The sequence below is a fragment of the Monopterus albus genome, unplaced genomic scaffold, assembly GCF_001952655.1.
Source record: "Monopterus albus unplaced genomic scaffold, M_albus_1.0 scaffold3.1, whole genome shotgun sequence".
In the NCBI taxonomy this organism is placed as follows: Eukaryota; Metazoa; Chordata; class Actinopteri; order Synbranchiformes; family Synbranchidae; genus Monopterus; species Monopterus albus.
Genome location: NW_018127883.1, coordinates 373,369 through 383,454, shown reverse-complemented (window position 1 = coordinate 383,454; position 10,086 = coordinate 373,369). Strand labels below are relative to the sequence as shown.

The following is a 10,086-nucleotide window of genomic DNA, read 5'->3' as shown; positions in this document are numbered from 1 at the left end:
TTAACAAGATCACCATAGAAATGTAATTGTTCTAGTCATAATCGCACAGTGAGTGTAACAGTGTTTGATTAAAATAATCAAAAAACCACATTAGTGAAATGGCACTTCCCCAGTGGCACTGTATAATTAATAAATAAATTTGTTTAAACAATTAAACTGTTGGTTGGAAATTTACAACTACAAAATGTTTTGTTTGCCCTTCACTGCTTGAGGGTTGAAACATGCTTCACGTAGAGCAGGCTCATCCATTCAGTGCCTTGCTGGTTACCTAATGCCGCTGTTGAGAAAGCAACACCACAAGGATCAGCACAGTAGCTAGATTCTGTGTTAGGGGCCGAGTCAAGATTGTTCAGATTAGTGTAATAAAGCATGGAAAATGAGGGAGGAGAGGGAGACGGAGAAACACGGTGAGAGAGGAGATGATATGGAGAGATAAGCCCTTTGTTCACCATTGCAGGTTATTTTCTCTCCTCTTTGATAAACATTGGGCCAGTTTTATTTAGTAGGCTTGACAACAGGCAGATAGTGTCCACTGAGGCTACCAAAAGCAAACAGAGCCTCATACAGGTTCATTCAAGCTAAGAATCGGATGCCTTGCTGGGTAAATAAGACACATGACCCAGTTTGTGCCAAAATATTTACATGAATATACTGTATGAATGTACAGTATAAAAGGCAAACTCCCCTCAAATAATATTGACTTCATGTGTCCTTGTTGCCTCCCTTTAGGTTGTTCACTTCAGATCAAGGTCTACTTAAAAACTGTTCAATAGTAAATATATCTATACACTAAGCTGCAAGCTACACTACTGTACATATCTTTTTTTAACATGACAACCAAACAAAAAGTACTGGCATTATTCAATGTGTGGACCTATATCTAAAAGCTTTCTTTCTCCTGCAGCGTCCCCACATTCCACGGCTTGCAGGAAGATATTCTGAGCAAGCTTGCTGATGTCCTTGAGGAGGTAAGCAGCGTGTCAGAGACAACTCAAGCCTCCACTACACAACAGATTTGACAGTTTTCCATACATTCACTTTGTTCTTTAACAGTGAAAGGAGAATGAGGCCATATTCCACATAACATGCACAAAGTGATTTTTTTTTTTGCAGGCTTCAAACAGAACAAAGCATGCACAGTTGGGATTTCAGAGCAATTGCTATCCTCTTAGTACAGTTTGCACTCAGCAAGGTGTCATTGAACCAAATGGTCCACCTCTGCAGGAAAGTTAATTTAGTTAACCTGTTCATAAACTCAGCTGTCGGAAGCCATTTGAGCTTTCAAAGGGTCAAACAATCTGAGCAACTACAGCACATCCATTGCAATTAATGTTGTAGTGTGACATCTATTTTGACTTGACAAATGTTAGTGAGGTACTTTCAGCCCTTCCATTTTCTTCATTTGCTTTGTAGCTTCTATAGTTTCCCATTAATTTACAGAGATATGAAGTCACACCTTTATTAAAATTTGCTTGTATTGTGTAATTCATCAAAATGAACAGAATATTTTCAGACTTCCATTACTGTAATGTGGTAATGCAGTGAAAGTGCAGATTGACTTTTCTGCACTGCATTACCTCTTAACAATGAGGGAACTTTAACAAAAGTTAATGTAGGTTCAATATTTACTAATGATTACAAGATTCAGGTTTCAAGACTGCAGGCTGATCTTCATGTAAATGAATGGAAAGCACTAGCCAGAAAAGAAAGAAAGCCACAAAAGAATGGAAGCCAGAAAAATTCATTCATAAATCTTAAACTACATGAAACAGACAGCAGTTGTAATAAACTGATTTGTCATAATCGGACCAAGATGCCCTTTTAATTGCCGTTTTACAGCACGTTTACGTCACGCTGATCATGTCTCTCAGTATTGCATTCTACCCACCTGTACGCCACTTTGAGGTTTTCTCCAGCGTAATTTAATCAAACATGCATGGGGGTGACTGTGGTTCAGTGGGTAGAGCAGTCGTCTCCCAACCGGAGGGTCAGATGTTCAAATCTCGGTGCCTACAGTCCACGTGTCAAAATGTCGTTGGGGAAGACAATGAACCCTCAAGTTGCCCCCGATGGTTAAAGCCATCGGTTGAGTTGGCGCCGCCGATGGCTGCCTCGGTTTTGTAACAGAAACAAATTCCTTGTGTGTAACATGGCCAAATAAAGATGATTATTATACTCATTTACAATTTTCATGTTTGCTAACACAGGCTTTTAACGTGTTAAGCTGCATTCAAATATGAGCTTTGCCTACATTTTTAGATTCAGTTTATGTAGGTAGCTAATAGCAAGCAGTCAAGGTCCTTGTGCTTTACAGAAGAGATAGAGGCTATTAATTGTTTTGTTTAGGAGTTTCAGGTTTATTACAGGACTGGATTATATCTGGACAGGGAGTTTAAAATACAGTACATGGTCCTTACTCTGACCAACATGTTTTCACATCATCTTTGCATCAAATGTTTAAACATTTCATTTTGCCCATATAACATGGAGGAGTTGTCTTAACCTCTTTCTCTGTTCTGTAATGACATGTGAACACAATCTGGGTTACACACCAGGAACATCTAAATTGTTGTCAGTACAGGTCCTCCTTAAGAAGTTAGTGTGGGTAACAGTCATCGAGTATGTGTCCTGCCAGGACACATGACACCACCTAAAACAAAAACAAAGCAACTTTAGGTTCATAATATTCAACATAGCCTTACATTGCTTGAAACTTGAAATAAAACAAGACACCTGTGACTACAATAAATAAACAAAAAGGCAACAAGGTAGCAAACAGAACTAAATAAACTAAGGCACAAACAATACAAATAAGATTAGACATGACAAAGCACAAATACTGGGGCAACTAAGGAAACAGAGACACAAACAATGTCAAGGAGTCAATGAGCAACCAAATGGAAAGCAGAGCTAACTGACAAGGTGAGGGGAGGCAAAGAACGTGAACAAACTTAAATGCAAAGAAAAACAAGAGTCCATACGTACCAGAGTCCATAAACAAGAAATGGGGCCAAAAGGGCTGAGTCTAAACTGAGGAACAAGATGAAAAGGAAACATATAGGAAAATCTCTGATGCAGAAACAGAGAAAACACACACCTAGACGGGATGTAGAAAGCTGCTAGCTGGTGATTACTCTAATGGAAAACAGCTGAGGACAATTAGAGCTGGCTAGGCCTGGGACAGGTAAAGCTTTTTCTTCTGCTCCTTCTTCTTTGATGGTGTCTAACTGCAGTTGGCACCTTTGGAGTTGCATTACTGCCTCCTAGTGCATTTATGCATCACCAAAATTCACTTCCATTAAATTCTTGATACCAAGCCAGTTGTTTTCTAAACAGCACCTTTCCGTTCTCCACCATGACCTATCATCTTACAAGCTATGTTTTCCCCTTCCTTCAGCATCAAGATGTACTCAATTATAGCATTAGACTGTAAGTTAACATAGCTGTCACACAGCCATGAACAAATGCTCTTAAACCAGAGCCATTTGAATATACAGTGCCTTGCGAAAGTATTCGGCCCCCTTGAACTTTGTGACCTTTTGCCACATTTCAGGCTTCAAACATAAAGATATAAAACTGTAATTTTTTGTGAAGAATCAACAACAAGTGGGACACAATCATGAAGTGGAATGAAATTTATTGGATATTTCAAACTTTTTTAACAAATAAAAAACTGAATAATTGGGCGTGCAAAATTATTCAGCCCCTTTACTTTCAGTGCAGCAAACTCTCTCCAGAAGTTCAGTGAGGATCTCTGAATGATCCAATGTTGACCTAAATGACTAATGATGATAAATAGAATCCACCTGTGTGTAATCAAGTCTCCGTATAAATGCACCTGCACTGTGATAGTCTCAGAGGTCTGTTTAAAGCGCAGAGAGCATCATGAAGAACAAGGAACACACCAGGCAGGTCCGAGATACTGTTGTGGAGAAGTTTAAAGCCGGATTTGGATACAAAAAGATTTCCCAAGCTTTAAACATCCCAAGGAGCACTGTGCAAGCGATAATATTGAAATGGAAGGAGTATCAGACCACTGCAAATCTACCAAGACCTGGCCGTCCCTCTAAACTTTCAGCTCATACAAGGAGAAGACTGATCAGAGATGCAGCCAAGAGGCCCATGATCACTCTGGATGAACTGCAGAGATCTACAGCTGAGGTGGGAGACTCTGTCCATAGGACAACAATCAGTCGTATACTGCACAAATCTGGCCTTTATGGAAGAGTGGCAAGAAGAAAGCCATTTCTTAAAGATATCCATAAAAAGTGTTGTTTAAAGTTTGCCACAAGCCACCTGGGAGACGCACCAAACATGTGGAAGAAGGTGCTCTGGTCAGATGAAACCAAAATCGAACTTTTTGGCAACAATGCAAAACGTTATGTTTGGCGTAAAAGCAACACAGCTCATCACCCTGAACACACCATCCCCATTGTCAAACATGGTGGTGGCAGCATCATGGTTTGGGCCTGCTTTTCTTCAGCAGGGACAGGGAAGATGGTTAAAATTGATGGGAAGATGGATGGAGCCAAATACAGGACCATTCTGGAAGGAAACCTGATGGAGTCTGCAAAAGACCTGAGACTGGGATGGAGATTTGTCTTCCAACAAGACAATGATCCAAAACATAAAGCAAAATCTACAATGGAATGGTTCACAAATAAACATATCCAGGTGTTAGAATGGCCAAGTCAAAGTCCAGACCTGAATCCAATCGAGAATCTGTGGAAAGAACTGACAACTGCTGTTCACAAACGCTCTCCATCCAACCTCACTGAGCTCGAGCTGTTTTGCAAGGAGGCATGGGCAAAAATTTCAGTCTCTCGATGTGCAAAACTGATAGAGACATACCCCAAGCGATTTACAGCTGTAATCGCAGCAAAAGGTGGCGCTACAACGTATTAACTTAAGGGGGTTGAATAATTTTGCACGCCCAATTTTTCAGTTTTTTATTTGTTAAAAAAGTTTGAAATATCCAATAAATTTCGTTCCACTTCATGATTGTGTCCCACTTGTTGTTGATTCTTCACAAAAAATTACAGTTTTATATCTTTATGTTTGAAGCCTGAAATGTGGCAAAAGGTAGCAAAGTTCAAGGGGGCCGAATACTTTCGCAAGGCACTGTAGCTAGCTATTAAATTAAAGAGAGATAATCATTTAGACTGGGTGAATGATGTGGAAGAGAGCTGTGAGAAGGCACAAGTAATAGTAATGCTAGCACTATGAAAATGAGGTGTTTTGCATGACACTCTCATGTTGCATTGTTGGCTGAGGGAACTTTTATTTTTGGGAAGTTGGTTGGATTTGCATTTGCCAGCCTCATAGATAAAACAACATCAGGCTGGAAAGTAGCACTAAAATAATTCAGCCCTCTTAACAGTTTGCTTTAATTTATTTCTTCGCTGTCAACCTATAAACAGCAGATTAAAGGCGTGGGTGGTACTGACTTGGCCCATCAAAGGTTTTGCATATTTATCCCTGTTTGTGCAGAGGTTTTGTCAAATAGCGATGGGTCACTCAAAGGTTACAATCATTATGCTGTCCTGCGTTTTGTCCTCTAACTATAATAGATTATTTTGTCTGTGATTGATTTTTGATTGGACAGATTTAGCTAGTTTTTGTTTCCTCTTCTTGAAGACAAGCTTGAGAAAATGATTATATTATATAAATAAATACAGCTGAACTGAATATCATAACTGCACCCACCATAACTTGTATTATGAAAAACTAAAACCGATGCATGTAAGCCTGTGGATCTCTTTCAAGGTTTGTCGGTGAATGCTTGTGCTGTGGCTTTGTAGCTCATGACTGAACTTGATAGAAATTTATCTGGATGACATAAGAGACTTTTCACATCAGTTATGTCACATCTTGTGTATCACTTGACTCTACCCTAAAATAAATTGCCCCTGGACCAGATGCATTCTTTATCCATCACTGAAGGTTATTTTCAATACAACAAAAACATGAATGTGAGTGTGAAGGTGTTTTTCTACCTATGTATGTTAGCCTGGTGTTAGACTGCCAGTCTGCAGCGTGGCCTATTCAGTGCACGCTGGGATAGGCTCCAGCATGTACAACCTTGAATGCTATTGTTGAGTATAGAAAATGTATTGATGGATGGAAGCCCTGTATTAAATTTACTCTTAGAAAGGAGCTGTGATTGTCTTTAAATTTCATGCAGTAGCACATTCATTCATTTTCTTTACCTGCTTATTCCTATTCAAGGTTGCAGAGCATATCTAAGCAAGCAGTGGGTGGATGGCAGAGAAACATCTTACCAGTCAGTTGTATTAACAAGAAAAAGCATCTAATTATGATTTATCTCACTGCTCCCCATTCAGCCAGACTTCCTCTGAAGAGTGTCTCTTTGGTGTTCGTCTTTAGTGAGAATGTCTCACTGCCAATGTGAGAAAGGGGACAAAGAATCACAATGTGCCTGAATTTCTCTCTTCTTCTCTTCTCTTCTCTTCTCTTCCGACAGACACATTATGAAGATGGAGAGTACATCATCAGACAGGGAGCCAGGGGAGACACCTTCTTCATCATCAGTAAGGGAAAGGTGAGAACAATGCCTCTTGCCTACTACCAACACAATCATCAGACATCACAACGTGGGGCATCATGGCACGCACTGCAAAAGATACATCCTTCTGAAACAAAGTGGTAGTGTTTTTTGGTGGAAGTTGAATGTCACCAATTATTTCAACATAGGGGAGACAGAATGTCTCTGATCTCTTGCAGCAGCAACAGGAGCATCTACAGTAAAAGGGAGAGTGTCAGAGAGTCACTTTCATTTCACCTTTCTGTCATCAGTACTGCCGTTCACACTGAGCATATGACACAGCGTCCTGTGCAGCATCAACACTCTCTGAGGGCTTTCATGCTCGCTATGCTTCCTCCTCATTTTCTCCCTGATCATCATCCTCATCTTCCACATGTCTTACAGGTTCATTTTACATTTGTTCCTTCCCTCACCTTCACTTTACTCTCCTCCACCCTCCCCTCCACCTCTTCCTCATCAGTATGATGTACTGTAGATTAGTCAACAACTTAATTCTCAGTCCCTTAAAGCCACAGTCCCACCCCATTTGGGTGTCCTCACAACATACACACAATCTGCCCTTCTGCCTATAGTTTTTTCCTCCTTCAAGTCCCTTCAAGTCTCCTCTCTTTGTTTTTTTTTTTTTTACTCCCATATGATCATATTAGATAATATAAAATAATGCTGTCACTGCAGGTGTAGACAACGTTACTTCATGCTGGAGCTGGATATGCTACTACACCTGTGCAAAACTGACTAATGGATGTAGATAAGATCCTTCATTAGGCGAAACAGCCATCTCCATTCACTTCCTCTGAAATGTACTCAAGCGCTACCACTTTGACTTGTAAAGTCTAGTGGCACAGCACAGTGCCATCACTCACATGTCGTCTGGCTAATGAAGTGGTTAGCGATGCCTCCTACATCCTGCACAGAGATGGCTGTCACCTGTTTGTAACAGACTACCCATGCACAGAGACATCTGCCACTGCAGCGCTTCTCCCCTATTTGTATTTGATTTACCTGTCATCTTCAGACAATATTTGCATGCCAATTTTACTTTTCGATTGATGTGTAAATGAACTGTTATTCTCTCAAATGAAATATCTTCTCCTTTCATATCTTTCTTTACTCTTGTTCCATCTTCCTCCCTGTCACACTACTCTTCTCTTTAACTCTCCTCCTCCTGTATTTCTGTTATTTCCCCAGGTTAATGTGACAAGGGAAGACTTGCCCAACGGAGAGCCTGTCTTCCTGCGTAGTCTGGGAAAAGGCGACTGGTTTGGAGAAAAAGCCTTGCAAGGGTAAGATTGTTCCTAATAACACTGCCTCTTCCAATTTAAATCTTCTCTTCTCCCATTTCTCTTTTTCACTGCCGCCTGCTTTCTTTTAATTTTCATTTGTAACCTGTCTAATGTATTTCGTTTTGTGCTCAACACGCTTCTATTCTTTCAAATTTGCAGCCTCCAGCTCTTATCTGCCCCCTTTTTCCCCCACCACTCATTCTTCTTGACAGGCATGGTAACTTGTTAAATGTTTGGAGCTGCTTAAAGCTGGGCACACATTGCACATCTTCAGGCCTGATTTACTGTATCTGTTCCAGTCACTTTTTGAGATCTGACACAAAACTTCTATCTCTGAACTACAGAAAGCTTGTTAAGGTTGAGCTGATCAATTTTTTTTTATAAATCAGATTTAATGGGCTTTTTCCCCTGCAGCTCAAAGTGTGTAAGGCAACTTTTTTATACAGCACATTTCATACACAGAGGCAATTCAAAGTGCTTTACAGAGGCAAGCAAAGCAGCAGCAGCAGCATTAAAACCAGAATAAAATCAGTTAAGGCAAAGTGAAGATAAAACATTGTTAAAATGACATAAAATACAAATTTATTTTTAAAAAGAACAAAAAGACAAAATAAAAAGACTGAAACTGAAATCTAGCAGTTATAGTGCAGAAAGTACATCATAGAAACCAGTCAAATAAAGACACAGGAAAATAGAAGTTTTAGCTTGGTTTGAATATGTAATACCTAGATAATACTGTCTGAACAGTATGAGTATCTGAAGATGCTACTCCTTTATTTGCAGAACTCTTTGCAGAAAGTATAAATGAGAGCACAATAATTATGACACACTCTTTACAAAAAAAAGTGTCGTCCAAGTTCAAGTGACAGTGGAGATCCCGCACAGCCACACTCAGCGACAACCCGTCTGTGCTATATTTTGCACACAGCCATGCTGCAGAGACAAAGAACTAGAGATATCAAAAATGATTTATTGTGAGTGGACTTTTCTGATGAGTGTACTCCCAGGTGAAGACTCATTTCATTTAGATGTAATTGTCTATGTGCTTCTTAGGTTCTTTTGTCTTTTCTTTTCACTTGCTGTCTTGGTTCTATAACATCATAATATCAAGGACATTTCTGACTATAATAATGAATTTTTACCCTATTTGTTTGTCTTTTATGAACATTTGCATGACATGTATGAGTGTAGTGGCTTTTACAGACACAGCAGCTCATAATGACAGAGATAAACATACTGTGCATTAAACAGATATAACCTGAGCATGCACAGACCCCTGCAGCATGTCAAACATCTATACTATGTACGCATGTGCTAGGAACATGCAAATGATGTACTGAGCCTTGTTTGAAGTAACCAGGCTGTATATAGTGTAGGAATCAAATGATTTATGGCTCCTGCTAACACTTGTTACCATCTAACTGATCAAATACTTTCAATGAAACGAACACTTGATATAATACAAATATCTTATATGGCTTCTGGTATCAAACACCAGTGCCCGCTGTTTGTTCTGTCTTGTAATAACTACGTGCCTCCATGGACAATCTATTATTAAAAGAGAGGTCAGGTAGACCTAGAAAATAGTCTGAAGTGTGTTATGTCTGTGAGGGGTCAGGTAGAAGCAGAGAACATACTGCATGCTCTCATGTACACAGTTAAGTGCATGTGTACTGGTAGCCAGTAGTATCAGGATGACAAAAATGGAATTGTTGCCATCTTGTGGTTGCTGAATGTGAAAACAACATAAGATCAGCTCTGATGCAATTACACCTCACCAGCATATTTTATTAAAAAACAAAAAAATCTAAGTTGACCCAAACAGTTATCCTGTGAAAACCTATGTGTGGTAAAAACCATTTTTTTTATTTTTAAATGGAACACTCCAGATGCTAGGTATGATTTTCAGCCAACAGCTGGAGTGGAACAGATGGGTGGGCATTTCTCGTACGCTGAAGCCAATAACTATAGTACATGAAATATGACAGAGCATTAAAATGCACGTGGGACCTCTGAAGCATGGGAGGAGTTTGATCTCTTGGCAATGGGGGGAGCAGGTTGTTCCAAAGAGAAATGTGATCATTTTACACTACTGAGGCATAAAAATTTACAGTTTGATGGATGAGCACAAGGCACAAAGTGCAAACCTACAATTAATTTAGCAGCTGTGCTACTTTCGTGGTGATCTATTTGAATTTTTCAGGAATTCAGTGATATCGTGTAAGCCCTGTTGAAATG

General features: G+C 39.6%; 1 protein-coding gene across 2 annotated transcripts in view; it reads left to right on the top strand.

The window, feature by feature from the left end:
* LOC109962157 (protein kinase cGMP-dependent 1) overlaps positions 1-10,086 on the top strand; it is an 86,070-nt gene that overhangs the window by 49,095 nt on the left and 26,889 nt on the right. For both annotated transcript variants that reach the window (XM_020603629.1, XM_020603620.1), the window contains exons 5-7: positions 905-968; positions 6,485-6,562; positions 7,754-7,848. In XM_020603629.1, the coding sequence (XP_020459285.1) occupies positions 905-968; positions 6,485-6,562; positions 7,754-7,848 (237 nt within the window). The remainder of the gene's footprint in view (positions 1-904; positions 969-6,484; positions 6,563-7,753; positions 7,849-10,086) is intronic.